Here is a 17109-nt window from a genome sequence, read left to right as displayed (position 1 = left end):
CGTGCGCTCACCAGACAGACAGAGACAGAGAGACAGAAAGTGAGAAATCACCCACCAGAGGGGATGGCCACGCCGTAATCCCTTCTCCTCTGTTCTACTCTCAGGACCTTGGGCACACACGCACATGCGCCCAGCATGAATTTAAGCCACCAGGTCCAGGACGTGAACCGCGGTCCACTACGTGGGAGTCCGGTGAAACAGCCATTATGCTAACTGCTGGTCCCAGAGAACTAGAAAAGCTAGACATTTTGAGGTGTGCTCTATCACTGTATCATTAAAATACGCATTAATCTCTAATAAGAGTATTACAGTACCCATCTATGTCAGCAATAATAAAAAGTATTTAATTGCTAAATGACATAATCTTTTCCCCTGAATTCTTGGGGGGAAAAATCAACATAGCTTGGCCTAGCCTCAGTGCAACATAGTGACACAAAACTGAGAAAGGGGAGTATGAGGCAGAGAAAGACAGTATAAAGCAGGACAGAATAAGCAAGTGTCCCCATAGTAGGGACAGTCTTCTTTGGGTTCTGTGACTCAATTACAGCACAATCTCTTCATTATCCCAACTTCCTATTAATTAAGGCTTTCTTTCTCTCTTGAGTCCAGTGATTCTCCCTTAGTGACGCTCAAGCCTGTAGCATAAACTCTGTATGCGTCAGGTTTTGGTGTGTTTACCAGAGACCACAATACAAAGAAGTCCCAAGTCAGCAGCAACAGCCAAGGTGAGACCCCTTGAGTGCTAGGCTCACTGACTCAGCCTTTAATCCCCTTGTTCCACTCTGCCTCAAACAAAACAAGCCCACTGGACACAGAACTCACATGTCTTCACAGTAAGGAAGACAACAGGACTCCTCCAATAATTTGGTAGTTGATTGAATAGGACTTTTGCATTTTGTGCCCCACTCTATCTGTGCCAGTATTTTAGTTTCAGAATCTTGTTTGGGGTTTTCAAAAAAAGAGCTACCAGACCAGTAAATGCACAAATGCCAAATGTGGTTGGTGTTCAATTGATTCTCTCCAATTTTGTGTAAAATGATGAGTGAAATACAGGTAAAATGGGCTTTGTACTTGTTTGCATGTTAACGTAAGATTTTGCTCAAACATCTGCCATCCCTATACTGTTGCAGAAATGACTGACTCTAGGTCCATAGCCTCTTCAAAGGTCAAACTAGTGGCCCAGGCTTCCCTTTGACTCCCTATGCCTCCCCTCCCTGGGCAGCAAAACTCTAATCCCTCACCTACATCCTAAATGTTTCCTCCTATGTGTAGGTAATCACTTGTCATATCTCCCCGTCCCAACAAATGACTTTTGATTTGTTCAAGCTCAGAACAAATGAAAAAAAAAAAAAAATAGAAAAACAGCAGTTTCATTTTAACTTTTTATTACAATGCTTAGGATACAGATCAACTTTCTTCTGTAAAGGACTGTTTTGCTTTTCCTGAAATAGGACATATATGCACTCTGATGAAACAGAATAAAAAGTCTCAGTTGGTGAGAGTGCCTGTACAAAACTCTGATCCTCTCTGTATGGAGCTGAGCTCCTCCCAGCAGCTTCTCAGCAATCTTATTATAGGAATGGTGTCCTGTGGGGCAAGAAATAGACTGGTACTACTTGGCTTTTCAACGCCCTCTTTCTCCGGTGGCCAAAATAAACCACTTTCACAAAGAGTTGCCCTATATAGCACCCACAGTTTTCAGGTTGCCTCAAATTGCTTAGGGACAAACAGAAAAAAAAAAAAAAAGAAAGAAAACTAACACTGAAGCAATCATACTTCTCACGTCTCTGCATAGAGAAGTATGGGTAACCTCTAGCCAAAGGAAATAAAAACTCTGCAAATTAACTACCTAATTAGTTCACCGCTAGCTAGGTTTGTTCACTTAAGGCTATAACCCCTTTCCAAACCAGTAATTAATCGAGCTATGCTTGCTTATAAATGAAATGCACGTACTTCCCAGACTTAAACTTTACTGAATCTCTGCTTTTGGTACCTGGCAGTGAAAAAGTATGCTTTCCCAAAGGTCAGTACAGAAAACTAAGAATGAGGATCTAACTCAAGAATGACTGTCTCTCACCCCAAGGATGTGTTATCCAACACTTTCTCTACCCTCACTTTAGAACAAGGGACCCACTGACTTCAGATCAGTCACCTGCAAGGAAGCATCATCATCACAATTTTCAAGGTTGAGGAAATTTATAGTTTCCTTTTATTAAAGGAACAAACGGATAAAGATATCCTCTCATCTCAAAGCCATCTCCTATATCCTTTTATCTCTTCCTGCAAAGGTAGAATGTAAGTTAAGATCATAAAAATCCAATTTCCCACATGGCACTACGAAAATGGAATGCTATAAAAATGATCCTGACCACCTTGTTGGGGATGCTGATGCTTTTACTCTGCTGCCTCCAAACAAACAGCTCTACAGAAGGGTCTTGGGTTAGTGTTTCTCCTAGCTTAATTCTGGGATGGGAAAAAGGCAATGCCACATTAAAAAAATCTATAAAAGCTATAGATGTTAACCTTTAACCATCAACAAAATAGATAACTGATAAGGAGAAAAGATTTAAGAAAAAGACAGAGCTTCATCAACAGCCCAATAGAGATCAAATTCTCCAAATGGAAATTTTAAAACCCAGTGACTAAATCTTTTGTAGATTCCAACATGTGCTCTAATATCAGAGTTTTAGGCCCTCAACTCACAGAATTAAGAGCCATTAAGCTGTTAATTTTGTACTGTTGTCCTATTCAGAAAATCTTCTCCCAGAATCTGTGCAAAAGGGGCTGAGACACACCTGCAGCATGCGACAACATGGCAGATGTTCTCAACTCTTTTAATGAGGCGAAAGTCACATTTTATAACTGAGAAAGGTACAACAGAGAGAAATGAAATTTCACAACCGTATAAAAGCAAAGACCGACTGATATTTGCAACTGTAAGTAAAAATAATAACGATCACCCATCTACAATGAATTCCTCCATAGTGAACAATCTGCTGCATTCCATGATGAGGAAGGACCCCAGCACACCACAGTGGAAACCTGCCGCAGCTGCAAGGCCAGGTTCTGACCCTTTTCTGGTCTCTGTGCACGAGTGATGTCACCTATCACAAGGCAGCTACAGAGACAGAGGAGCTCAGAGGAGCTTGTCTCATCAACCAGCTAACTTGGGAAGAGTAAGCTCAACCAGCTGAGCTCTGGCTTCCAACGTTTATCTGCTCATAATATTATAAAGTATCTAAATGCCATTCACTAATTAAAAAAAAAAAAAAAGAAAGAATAGTAAACTCTGGACCAAGTAAATTGTGAACTCAAAAAGTTAGGAGGGATACCAATTACATTAACACTTTCTTTAAAAAATAGAATCACTTTCTTTTGAAATCAACCACAGTGGTGAGACGTGTTTTTCTTTTCAGGTGCCCCAGAATGGCACACAGCTTTACGTGGCAAATCCTGCCAGCTTCCAAGTCCCCAGATACTGACCTGCACCAGCACGTGGGGCAGCGTTACCTCCCAACAGTGTGAAGAGCACATGTCACCACTGGGTGAATGAGAGCTGACAAGGACTCTTGGCTTGACTCTCAACGCCAGACATGGTTGGAGAGCTTTCCTTGTTCTATTAGAAAAGTTCATGATGAAGCTGTGAATAGGATCAGTCCAGAGAAGTAAAACTCTTTTATTTTCACTGTCCAAACATCAGTCAATATACTGGGAAAGCCAGCGGAAACCCTCGCCGTAGCCTTGTCTCTTGAGCACACTGCACATGAACACTTCCATGGGGCGGGCGTTCAGCTCCTTCAGGGTCACATTCCCCTAAGAGAGGCAAGACCAAGAAAGACCTGTTAACATCTCCATGATAAAAATGCTTAAAAGGGTGACCGCTAAAATCAGTGTCTCCATTCCTTAAAAGCAAATCTAAGTATCTATTAATTACAGAAATGCGGTCAAGGTCGCAGAGATGACTTCCCTAGGGTTTCTCGCTTTCAGGATAGAATACATAGCACAGTTCTACTCCCAGCCTCTCTCTCTCTCTGAAGGGCATTTACTATGAACAGCCAACATCCATCTCACAGTGGTTATGGTAGCAGACCAAGAAAAAAGCCACTGGGACCCATAGAACCAGCATGTTCTTCTACAGATAAGAGAGATTTGGGATGGCTTAGAAACAAGATATTCTTTGGGGCCTGCAGGTGACATGGTGGTTAAGGGCACTGGACTCCCACATGGCTGACCATGGTTCAGGTCTCAGACCTGGCGACTTGCCTCCTCTCTCTTTCTCTCTCTCACTCTGTTCCTCTCTAATCAAATTAAAATAAAATAAAGTTAAATAACATAATTCTTAAAAAAAAAAGAAAAAAAGAAAGAAAGAAACAAGGCATTCTGATTAACCAAAGCATTCAGAAATAAACATGGATAATAGGTTGCATGGAGGTTATTAAGAAGAATTCATGTGTACTTATGACACATGCAGATTATGAGAAACTAAATGAACTCAAAGGAGCACTTCTACAAAGAAAAAGACAGCCATGAAAAGGCAAAACTAAGGAACTATGTAAGAGTTAAATTATCATAGATCACAGAAAGGGAAATTAAAAAAAGAAAAAAAGTTAAAATCCAAAGTCGAGGGTGGGGCCAGCATTTGGCATTGTGGTTAAGGGCATTGGATTCCCACATGACCAACCATGGTTTGAGTGCCGGAACTGGTGGCTTTCTTTTTCTCTCTCTCTCTCGCTCTCGTCAAATTAAAATAAATAAATAAAATTCGAATAAAATAATTCTTAAAAAAAAAAAAAACAATCCAAAGTCAAGGGAGATCAGCAGATGGCATAATGGTTATGTTGCTGGACTCCCACATGGTCAACTGTGGTTGGCTTTATCTCCTTGTTTAAGAATAGATTTTGTGTATTTTGGTGGACCCTCACCCTTAGTCTCTTCGGATTTGGTTTCTTTGGGCTTATAAGCTTCATATTTTTCACTTCCTCAGATATTTTACTTATACTTTCAGTACCCTTGAAACACTTGCTTTCAAAAAGATGGTTATAGGCTATAATCAAATGGTCCTTGTTAGCTGTCTTGGTGACATTTTTAATGTTTCCTAGTAATTTATGTTCTACAAGAAATGAATCTGAAACGTGTTCCTGCAGAAACTTGAAAATGTCCTTCTTGGGCAACTGCTCATTGCTCCACAGTCCACACCCGCTGTAGAGTACCAGCCACCATCTTCCACCACTGCTGCTTCTTTACTCATAAGCCTGATCCTTTTTCTTTTACTTTTCTTTCTTAAAAAGAGAATTATTTATTTAATTTTATTTATTTATTTTTATTTTTTAAAAATTTGCTATAGGGCACATGTGCTCACCAGAGAAAGACAGAAAGAAGTTAAGTGAGAAAGCAAGCCTCTAGGTCTGGGACTTATAATGTGGTCAGCCATGTGGGAATTTAGCGCCTCAATCACTGTGCCACCTGCTGGCCCCTTCTTTTTTCTTTTTGGTGCTGAGGGCAGGAGAAAGAGAGGAGAGAGAGAGAGAGAGAGAGAGAGAGAGAGAGGGAGGGAGAGAGGGGAGAAAGCACATCCCCTCCATGGGGAATGGTCACACTGCAATTTCTTCTCCATCTCTCCTTCCTTTTGGGATTTTGGGCATACACACACATGTCCAGTTATGTTTCTCAAGACACTGGGTCCAAGATTCAAACCACAGAATTGGCCAAGGGGGATCTGGCTGCCTTAATCACCAAACCATAGAACCAACCCATGCTTGATTTTCTATCAGTATAATCAAGTCCGCCTACCAAATGGATATAATGGGTTGTCAAAAAGTCATGATGCATTTTTGCATAGAAAAATACGCCATGACTTTTTATGTTCCAATAGTATAAACTACCGATAGGAAAGACTGGAGTTGTATTTCTGGCTTTATCACTAGTTTCCTTGGTAGACCTGGACAAATCACTTTCAGTTTCATCATCTGCCAATGGGCCTAACAGTCCTACCTCTTCTCAGAAGGTGTACTGATGGGGGACCAGCAAGTGACATGGTGGTTAGGGTGCTAGAAACTCCCACATGGCTGACCATAGTTCGAGTCCCAGACCTGGTGGCTTGCCTCCTCACTTCCTCTCTTTCTGTGTCCCTCTCTGGTCAAATTAAAAAATTCATGAATGAATAAATAAAATAAAATAGAGTAATTCTTTCTTTTTTTAAAGAATTATTTCTGTTTGTTTATTTATTTTAGTTTGACCAGAGAGGAAAGAGGGAGACAGAGGGAAAGTGAGAAAGCAAGCCTCCAGGTCTGGGACACAAACTGCAGTTGGCCCTGTGGGAGTCCAGTGCCCTTAACCACCACGCCACCTGCCGGCCCCAGATAAAGTAATTCTTTTAAAAACAAAAAAAAAAGAAGAAGGTGTACTGATGAAACTCAGGTTCTTTGATATTGATGCTTGGAAAGTAATATAATTATTCTTCATTAAAAAATTTATATATAAAATACCCATAATGAAAAAAAAATCCTAAGTCTGTTCAAGCTTTTGAAAGACAAAGAGAATCTAGATGGCAAAACATTCATGTTTCAAAAGGTGTGGATGTCCTTTGTATGATCCCTGAAGATTTTTCTCTTACCTTTCCTGTGGTCTGTCCATAAAGCCCAAATATCTCTCGGAGTTTTTCTTCACTGATTGCATCTGTTCTGTCAATTTTGTTACCCAAAATAAGGATTGGCACATTGGATATTGTTTCATCAGTCATTAAAGCCTAAAGACAAGATGAAACAAAAAGAGAAGTAAGAAATCCATAAAACCCCATCCCATAAATGAAAACTTTGATTTTCACTGATTTTATAAGGCATTAAATGTGAAGTGAAAATGTGAACTCTCTATCTCATTAAAGGTTCAGCTTCACATTATAGAATAGCCCTGACATTATGTAAAAGTCTCCTGAGTCAAAACAATTTGTGAATGAAGGTTATTTACAAGGCATCAGAACTGCTTCAACCTCTACTTTGAGTTAATTTGCTCAGCCACAGATTATTTTCAGAATACCCACTCTGCCCAGCCCTAGAAGGATGAATGGCCTGCCTATAGAGCCAAAGACAACAGTAGGAACTCCCTACCCACTCACTGAATGCCTGATGTGTGCAAAACGTTCTCTCAGGCACTGAAAGAGACACAAAGGAAGGACAAGACAAATCCCTATCCTAAAGAAATCCTCTCTGTTCATATTTATGTTGCCGAAGTTGCGTAAGAACACAACACAGAGGATGACTAAGTGTTACGATGAATGGGGACAGAATATTAATATTAAAACAAATTCAGGGAAATAAAATAGCAATTTTAGGCTTGAAAAAAGTCTTAGCAAAAATATGAAACCTAAGTTGGGCTCTAAAGGAAAGACAAATTTTCGACAGTTAGAAAGAAGAGTGTAAGTAATGGTTTTACAGCAGAGTAAGGCTCAGGAAGCCATGTGGAGTAATGTGTGGCTAGATAGCATTTATATGGACAAAAGTGACAAGAGTAAAAGGGACAGGAAAAGATGACCCACATTATGGTACCAGTCTGAGAAGCAGGCTACAGTAGATGCTAAAGACTACAAATCCAGAAGTTAGTAAATAAAATCTATACATTCAATAAAACGAATTCATAAATAGTATCTGTTACGCTCATATAAGGAAGAGAGGATGATCTAGCTTAAGATAGCATTTAATGAATAGTGCAGGAAGCACTATGGAAAAAGTAAGGAGACTAATGTCTAAATGATAACACAGACAAAAAAGGAGAGAAACATGCTTTGATCATCTTGAATTCCAGGAAATTTGAGATCAGGGTAAGGAAGTCATTCATTCATTAAGCACAGACAAAGTGTCTACTACACGTCTGATGGGTGTAGGTATTTCACAGAAGAGACAGACAAGATCCCTACCATGGAAGTTCATAGCCTGGTGGGAGACACCTATAAGAAAATCAGTAAAGACAACAGGCACTGGTGGGGTGTCTAATACAGACTGAGAGGTCAGGGAAGTGGTCATAACTAAATTCCAAGAATTCTTAAAAGACATTTTAAAATTTATCAACAAAAGCCCAAGAGAGGGAAACAGATGAGGAAGCCTGGTAGAGATAGCTACTTGTCCATATTCAAGGCAAGACAAGTTGTGTTCTTATGTTTGGAATGTAGTTCAAGGTAGGCAGTAGAAAGAAAGGCAACTGAAGAAACAAACAGAAAGAGGGGGCCGGTAGGTGGTGTGGTGGTTAAGGGCACTTGATTCCCAAATGGCTGACAGTAGTTGAGTCCCGGATCTGAGGGCTTGCTTTCTCACCTTCTCTCTCTTGCACTCTGTCTCCTACTCTGTCCCTCTCTGGTCAAATTAAAATATATAAATAAAGTTTAATAAAATAATTTTTTTCAAAGAATTACTTTTTTTTTTTTTTAAATTTGGTCAGAGAGGGAGGGACAGAGTGAGAGAGAGAGAGACGGGTGTGTGTGTGTGTGTGGGGGGGAGTGGGAAAGCAAGCTGCTAGTCTGGGACTCGAACCATGGTTGGCCATGTGGGAATCCAGCACACTGTAACGACCACACCACCTGCTGGTCTCAAATAAAATAATTCTTAAAAATAAAAAAGAAACAGGGAGAATCACGAAAGATCTTATGAACTATGCAAAATATTTGTGAATTTTATTCTGAAAATGATAGATAACTTTATTTATTATTATTATTTTTTAGGTTTTTGCTATAGGGTGCATGCACTTGCTGGAGAGAAAAAGAGGGAAAGTGAGAAATCACCCCCCCCGGGGGGGTGGCCACATCGCAACCCCTTTTCCTCCACTCTCCTCTCAGTGTTTTGGACCTGGGTGCTGGGTTCAGGATTTCAAACCATGACAGGCCATGGGAGTCCAGTCCCTTAACCACCATACCACCTGCTATTCCTGACAGAGAACTACTAAAGGATATTAAGTGGGACAAGTCTGAGAAAGTTCTTTCTAACATTAATCATGCATGGCAAGGTGGTGGTGAAATCTACAGTAAATCTACAGAAGTCCAGATTTCTAGACTTCCAAGTCCAGGTAAGTGGTGGGAGAGGATCAACAGTTCCATTCTGAGAAAACAGAATGAGAAGGTGGAGCTGTCAGCAGGGGTCCATTTGTAAGTCACTGCCATGTGGGCTGTAGGTATAAGAATGGGACTATATGGGAATGGCCTGGAAGAAGTACAGACTCTGGAGAACATAAACATTTAAGGGCTAAGCAGAAGAATAGGTGTTTGTGAAAAACACTGTGAAGCATGAGTCAGAGCGCAACAAACCAAGAGTATAAAGAGAAGTTTAAACAAAGAGAGAACAGCCAGTGCCTACAGGTCAAGTAAGGCAAGGACTACACTGTAGGCAATTCTATATGAGACTAGAGCTATGGAATTAAGAAAGATACACATAAACTCGAGATATTCAAATTGCCAAGAACAAGAATGCAGGGAGATGGTTAGAGGTCAAAGAGAAAGAAGGGATATAGGATGAAGGAATAGGGTTTAAAAAGGCAACATTATAGAAATCACCAAACTAAGAAAATGCCATGTTGACAAAGGAGAAAACCTGAAGTGAGTCCTTGATTATATCTAAGGATGCATGTGACCAAAACTGAAGGTTGAGAACAGACTATTAAGGTCTGGCAAGCCATTTAGTGAAGGTGGGTAGGAACAATCTGAGAATGAAGATTCAAAAACATAAGAAACTACCTCTTTGGGGGTTCCACAGTAACAGCGCTACATCAAGAATGACCATACATGACACACAAAGGGAATAATATTACACTAGGACAATAGGCATAAACTAAAAAGCATCCTGGGCAAAATGTGCCATACGGTCAATATAAACAATGAGGATAATTTATTTAAGTTCAAGCTAAGTTTCCTTAGAACACAGGAAAGCAATGTCTTATATTTTAAAACTTTTTCTCCTGTGACTCGAACTTTCACCAAATGTTAACCAGAATAATTAAATACAGGTGGTCCCTGATTTATGACTCATATTATGATTTTTCAACTTTACAATGGTATGAAAGTGACACACATCCAGTGGAAACCACACTTTGAATTTTGAGATAGCTAATGCTTTACAGGCTTTGTGTCAGATGATTTAGTACAACTGTAGGCTAATGTGAATGTTCTGAGCACATTTAATATCAGCTAGGCCAAGCTATGTTTAGGAGATTATGTGCATTAAATAAGTTTTTGACTTCAGATATTTTCAACTTGCAATGGGTTTCGTCAAGATGTGACCTCTCATCTGTAATGGGACTACTGAGGCGTGTTGCTTAAAAGACAAAGACGTCAAGAAAAGAAAAAATATACATAAACATACATTAAGTTCAACTTTGGATTCCATGAGGCGAGAGTGATCTGCACAGTCCACCAGAAAGACAATCCCATTAATTGCTGGGAGATAATTTTTCCAAACCCGACGTGCTAAAAGACAAAGCATGCAGTTATATCAATAAAAAATAAATAAAATAAAAAGCACACATCAATTTTGAAAATGAATAACCTAATGATGTATAAAATGATGCAAATCTTGGCCAAGTTTCCATAATATCAGGCTCTCAATGGATTCTCCAATTCCTGCTCAGTATTAATTCAGAAGAGCATATACAAATCAATGGACGATAAGTTAAATAGAGAATCTAAGTTTTTGCCTTTCTTGAACATCTGTAACATCTGGCAATCCCATGCCTACCTACCTACATGCTAATAATTGGCCGGAAATGAATGGTGGCTGCCCTGTAAAATGAGGACTGAAGGTAGCCGTGGTCACACAGAGGTAACACAACACTCTGTGATGCTGAGGCCACATGAGAAGGTTCCGGAAGTCTCCCTGCACACAGCAAGTCAGCTGAGGCTGGAGGTAGGATTGCTGGGATGGGAGCTTATCAGAATGCCTCTCTCTCTCTCTCTCTCTCTCTCTATCTATCTCATGAATGAATAAACTTTGAAAAAATAAGACAGTGAAAGAGAGAACAGAGCTCTCTTCAGTTTGCTAAAATTTCTCCCATTCCCTACTAACTCACAGTCAGTTTTACTTACTTTAAATAAGTAAAGTAAGTAGGCCACAGCCCTAAAGCCAAACTAGTTTTGTTTAGTTTTTAATGTACTTTAATTTTACAATTTCCTACTAACATTTGTTGAATATCTTTATGGCATAGAATGCATTCTTTCAAACTGAAACCCAGAGTTTCAAACATCCCTCCCATACACACAAGTATCTACTCTCCTCCTCTCTACTTTTGTTTTTGAATCTTTCAATTTCTGCCACTAAGTGCAAAATATACTCAGTATATCTTGAGTAAGAACACATAGTGTCTTTGTCTTTCATAGTCTGACTTTCTTCACTTAGCATTAAATCGTCTGTAATTGTCCACTTTGAACTGAATGAAAGTCTTGCTGTTCTTTATGGCTGAGCAGTATTCCATAGTGCATATGTGCCACATTTTTAAAATTCAGTCTTTAGCTACTGGGCACTTAGGTTGATTTCATGTCTTACCTATTGAGAATAATGCTGCAATAAACTTAGATGTGCAAGTGTCTCTTTGAGTAATTTCTGTCCTTTAGATAAATAAATACCCAAGAGTGGGATTAGTGGGTCATATGGTATTTCGATTTGTAAATTTTCGAGGAACCTCTATATTGCTTTCCACAGAGGCTGTACTAGTTTACATTCCCACCAACAGTATGGGAAGGTTCCCTTTTCACTACAGCCTCACCAGCACTTGTTCCTTTTTGTCTTTTATTTTTTATTTTTTTGGATCATATTCAACTTGACTGAGATTAGGTGATAACCTTGTTGTGGTTTTGATTTGCATTTCCCTTATGATAGAAGACACTGAACATTTTTCCATATGCTTCTTGGTGATTCACATGTCTTCCTTTGAGAGTTCTCTGTTCAGCTCATTTGCCCATTTTTAAATTTGATTATTCATTTTTCAGCAGGTGAGCTGCTTGAGTTCCCTGTATATTCTGATTATCAATCCTTAATCTTGAGCATAGTTTCTAAATATTTTCTCCCATTTTGTGGGCTGTCTCTTCACTCTATTTAGGAGCTGACTTAGTTTTATTTGTCCATATAACTTAAATGCCAAATTAGTTCGTACCTATCATGTGTGTGTACTGACACACTCAACCACTCAGCCCTAAGAAGAACTGGGCCTTACTAGTGGTTGAAATCCCCAGGCTAGTTATCTCAGCATCCCATATTTAACCCTACATCATTAATTAATTAATTGTGAGAGACAGGGACTGAGACTTTAAGTGATAAAGGTTAGGAAATAGTGCTTTAATAGTATTATAATTCCTAAACCATTCGTTTCTAGTCCTGGCAATGGAATGAATGAGAAAGCATCTCTATATAATGGTTATACTTCTGAAGAATAGGACTGGGAAGAAGAGGTTGGGGAACTTTCAGTTTTGTATGTTTGTTTTCAAAATGAGAGACTAGGCAAACAGGAAGAGTAGGAAAGAGGGAGAGAGAGAGAGGTATTTTTGATAGGATCTGCTATCAAAATCAGTCTCCCAGTTAGCTCAAATAATAGGCATGCTGCCATGCCAGGCCTGTACAAGTAGGTCCAGAATCCAAGCTGGGTCTCCCATTTTCCCAGCTTCAAGCAGTGGTCCCCTACGGCTGTGTCACTGCACTTTTTTTTTTTTTTTAAGACAGGGTCTCATTATATCACAGTATTCCTGCTTAGACCTCCTGAATAGCTGGGATGACAAATATACACCTTTATGCCTAGCTTTAGGCTGGGCCAGCATCAAACCCAGGCCTCCATGTGGCCTCAGCTTACCAAGTAGTAACATCTACCAGTATGTGCTAACATGGCTGGGCACTTTCACTTTTATTTTCTGCATTTCTATACGGACTATTCCATTAAGATTTCAAAATTATACAAACAAAAAAGGAAACCTCCAGATGAATAGCATTTTAGTAACTGCTATAAAATGGTGGCTAAGTTATCATGAAGTGTTTCTGTTAAGTAAACTTTCTTCAGTCAAATAAACAAAATGAAGCAATATACACCAGTAAATTTCTCTCCTAACTTTAACAGAAGTTGAAAACTAAATTCATCACATCAGATAATCTATAATTCTGAGTTTAGGTATGTAAAAACATCTGGTTTCTATTCCTTCTGCATTCTCCAGATGGTTCAGTTCAGTCTTATCTTGCTTTAAATTTAAATGTGTAAAATTTACAATGATAAATCCTTTTTTGGAAGAAGAGATATCACATACCCATTCCTACCCAAATGAAAATAATACAAGCTCACTATAGAAAAAAAGAAAACAAGATCATTTATAATCCCTCTATCAAAACAAACCCCAGGTAATGTTTTGGTATATTTTCTTTCAATCTTTGTTCTGTACAGGTATTTTACATGATTGTAATCATATGTATATATTTTTCAGGATACGAATAGTAAATGAATAAAATAAATTTAAGTGTGTTAATTAAATCATCAACTATAAAACTATTGGGCTGAACAATTAACAATATACTGGGGCTGGTAGGTGGCATGGTGGCTAAGGGTGCTGGACTCCCATATGGCCGACCACAGTTCAAGTCCCAGACCTGGTTGCTTGCTTTTTCACTTTCTCTCTCTCTCTCTCTCTCTCGTTCACTCTCTGATCAAATTTAAATAAATAAAAAAAATTAAGTTAATAAAATAATTCTTTAAAAAAGTGAACAATATACTATTTTACAGATCATACTTTAAAAAAACATTAGGTTCAACCTATTATCATGCTACATATAAGATTTCTCAATTTAATAACAACTGAGTAAATCTTGCAGAATCTCAATAGTTTATTTTTCTCTACCTTCCTAGAATATTTATTCTCACATCTTTTTTTCTGGAGAGATGTTTTGCTATAGGGCACGTGCACTCACCAGAAAGACAGAGAGAGACAGAGAGACAGAAAACAAGAAATCATCCCCAGGCAAGATGGCCACGCCACAATCCCTTCTTCTCCATTCTCCCCTCGGGATCTTGGGCACACATGCACACGCACCCGGCGTGAGTTTAAGCCACCGGGTCCAGGACTCGAGCTGCGGTCGACTACACGGGAGTCCAATGGTATAGCCATTACGCCAACTGCTGGTCCCTATTCTCACATCTTAAATGTTTCACTCTACCTGTAGAGCTTTGCCATATGTAACCTAAATGTCTCTCAGATAAAGATGCCTATGCTGTGTATCTTTAAAACATATACAAGAAACCTAACAGGAATCTGAGAGCCCAACAGTCACAGCCTAAGGTAAAATGGGCTTGACAGCAGAAAGGTCAAAAAAAAAATTTCAACTGTCCCAAATGGGTAGAGTATACAAAATATCAATACAGATCAGATTAGTCACACATAGTCACTACATTATTTTTGCAACTTTTTGACAAGTATAAAATTACTTACAAATAATAAATTAACTGCCAGGGACCAGCAGTTAGCGTAATGGCTATGTCACTGAATTCCCATGTAGTCAACCACAGTTCAAGTCCCGGACCCGGTGGCTTAAACTCACGCTGGGCGCGTGTGCGTGCCCAGGATCCCGAGAGGAGAATGGAGGAGAAGGGATTGTGGCGTGGCCATCCCCCCTGGGTGGTGATTTCTCGCTTTCTGTCTCTCTGTCTCTTTCTGTCTGTCTGGCGAGCACACATGCCCTATAGCAAAAACTCTCCAAAAAAAAAAAAAGAAAAAATAATAAATTAACTGCCTATACTTAGACTCCATTAAATAAAGGATAGAAAAGAGCTCATTTTGCTTGATAACCAAATGTACCATGTGATCCTCTACCAGACCTGCCCAAGAAGAAAAAAATGCTATAAAAGATTACTAGGAAAACTGACAAAAAAGTAATATACACTATACTCTAGATAAAAATAAAACCTCCTGGGTTTGATAACTATTATAATTACATAAGGGAATATTCTTAGGAAGTGTGCACCTAACTAGCAAGGAGTAAAGGGGCATGATGTACTCACAAACAATTCATAAAAAAAGTTACTACTCGTATGTATTACAGAGAAAAGAGAAGACTAATATTTCTCAGTAAAACCTTTAAGTGAGTGGAATTCTCTGTACTGGTTACACAACTTTTAAAAGTTTGAAATTGCTTAAAAAAATAAATGAATAAAACAATTTCACTTAAGTAGTAAGACACCAATCCTAAATATAAGTAATTTTAAAGGAAAAATATCATGCTGCTTTAAAAAGGTGGGGAGAACACAAAAAAATGAGCTAGAAATAGACAGCCCGCTTCCACTGAGTCCTCTTACCTTGCTCATGCCCACCAAGGTCAAATGTCGTAAAAGTCATCCCAGCAATCGTCAGCTCTTCTGATGCTGAAAAATTGTCAAAAAAAGGACAGAAATAAACATCTCCACTGAAAGGCCCAACTAACCAACACTGTACAACACCAGTACAAAACTTAATAAAGTTTTCACCTTGTAAAGAGAAGGATACAAGGATGAAAATGTTCTTACACTAGTCAAAAAGCCAAGTTTCTTTTTCTCCTAAATGTTTTCTGTTTCTCAGAAGTAGGCAAAGAAGATATATTCTATTATAGGACCAGTGACAAAGTTCCTGAGCTTAGATCTGTGAGTATGTGACCTGAGTGTGTAGTACTTCAAAAAGTTGGAGGAAAGATAGAATTAAAGTACAAGTGTCTTTTAGTGCAACAAATTCTTAAAGTGTATGCATAGTTTTTTCATAATACACATTTTACATGAAATTTTGAAGCTCTCATATATGTCCTGTAGGGAATTTTTAAAACTGATTTGGCTCTTGGATCCTCAGTTAATAAAAGAACTGCATCAACTGGGGATTCATCCTCTACGCCTGACATTGACCTTCAAAGATCAAAAGGTCACTTCGCATTTTCAAACCTACTTGGATGTAGTGTTGGAACATGTTGGCCCAATCTGTCATCTTTGAGCATGTGAAGAAGAGTGGTTTTGCCTGCATTGTCCAAACCCAAAAATACAAGTTTTCCAGATTTCTTGTAGAGTCCTAAAGGAGAAGAAAAAAAATTCATGTAAATTTGCTCTCTGCATACCATTTTTTTTTAAGAAATGCACAAAGTTTGAAACACATAATACAGTTTAAGGAAATGGCTTTACCTAGGAACTGGAGCACACTGCTGAAGCCATTGTAGATCCACTCAAAGATGAAAGACATTATTAATGCTTACTACCTGTATAATATAGGAAAAGTAGTAAACATTAGCTTTTGAAATGGCAGTATGGTCCTGGAGAAATTAATTCTTATTGCCTATCCCTGATGCATGTTTATAATCCCATTTTTCTGGACATAAAAAAGCAAAGAGAAGACGCTAAACCAATAATTGCCCCTCCCCTTTTTTTTGGTCATAGGGCATGTGCATTCACAGGAGACAGACAGAGAAAATGGTCATGCCATAATCCCTTCTCCTCCATTTTATTTTCAGGATTTTGGGTACACATGCAAATGTGCCCAGCATGATTTTCAAGCCGCCGAGTCTGGAACTTGAACTGCTATTGTGGAAGTCCAGCGCCTTAACCACCATACCACCTGCTGGCCCCATTTCCTTCCCCTTGAGACTTTAGAATTTTGAACCCTGAAGGGAAGACTCGAAGATCCTCATCTCTGCACAAACTCCTGGTTTCCTATTTTCAATCTATGATCCTTGGAGAACTAGGAATTAAAGATACATATCCCTCTTTTACTATCTGACTCACTCCAGAAGACAGCTATTCATTCACCCACATTCCCTATCTACACTACTACAGTCTACCACTTAGCAAGACCTCAAGGAAATCAATCTCATCAATCTGGATTGGCTCAGCCTTGGTAGCACAGACGAAATACTGAACTGCAGTGCTAGAAGCCACATAGCCAACCACAGGCTTGGACCCCAGAGTCAGCCTGAAAAGATGCTGGGCACACATGTCCAAGAACCCAAATAAGCTAGAAAGCTGGGAGAAGAGGATCATGGCATAACAAAATTCTGTGAAGGGTACTTCTCTTTCATGTATGCGCGCATGCACACACACACAATCATGACTAAAAATAATAATATTCTGGATCATAAGATTACACAAATGTATGAAGTAGAA

At 39.0% G+C, this 17109-nt stretch overlaps 1 protein-coding gene across 1 annotated transcript; it reads right to left on the bottom strand.

Moving 5' to 3' along the window:
- Positions 1-1966: 1966 nt before the first annotated feature.
- SAR1A (secretion associated Ras related GTPase 1A) lies at positions 1967-16295 on the bottom strand. Its single transcript, XM_006148919.3, has 6 exons — positions 16135-16295; positions 15905-16024; positions 15292-15357; positions 10338-10441; positions 6614-6745; positions 1967-3813 (listed from the first exon to the last, which is right to left on the bottom strand). The coding sequence occupies exons 1-6, from the start codon at positions 16190-16192 to the stop codon at positions 3697-3699; spliced, it is 597 nt and encodes a 198-aa protein (XP_006148981.1). The 5' UTR covers positions 16193-16295; the 3' UTR covers positions 1967-3696.
- Positions 16296-17109: the final 814 nt, after the last annotated feature.

Source organism: Tupaia chinensis, unplaced genomic scaffold, assembly GCF_000334495.1.
Source record: "Tupaia chinensis unplaced genomic scaffold, TupChi_1.0 Scaffold000250_1, whole genome shotgun sequence".
Taxonomy (NCBI): domain Eukaryota; kingdom Metazoa; phylum Chordata; class Mammalia; order Scandentia; family Tupaiidae; genus Tupaia; species Tupaia belangeri.
The sequence above is the reverse complement of the archived record's forward strand: the minus strand, read 5'-3'. Positions and strand labels throughout refer to the sequence as shown.

Coding starts and splice junctions, on each gene's coding strand:
- SAR1A (XM_006148919.3), bottom strand. CDS start 16,192: ATGTCTTTCATCTTTGAGTGGATCTACAATGGCTTCAGCAGTGTGCTC. Junction 6,746..10,337: donor AATCCAAAGTTGAACTTAAT/GTATGTTTATGT, acceptor TCTTGTCTTTAG/GCTTTAATGACTGATGAAAC. Junction 3,814..6,613: donor ATGGACAGACCACAGGAAAG/GTAAGAGAAAAA, acceptor TGCCTCTCTTAG/GGGAATGTGACCCTGAAGGA.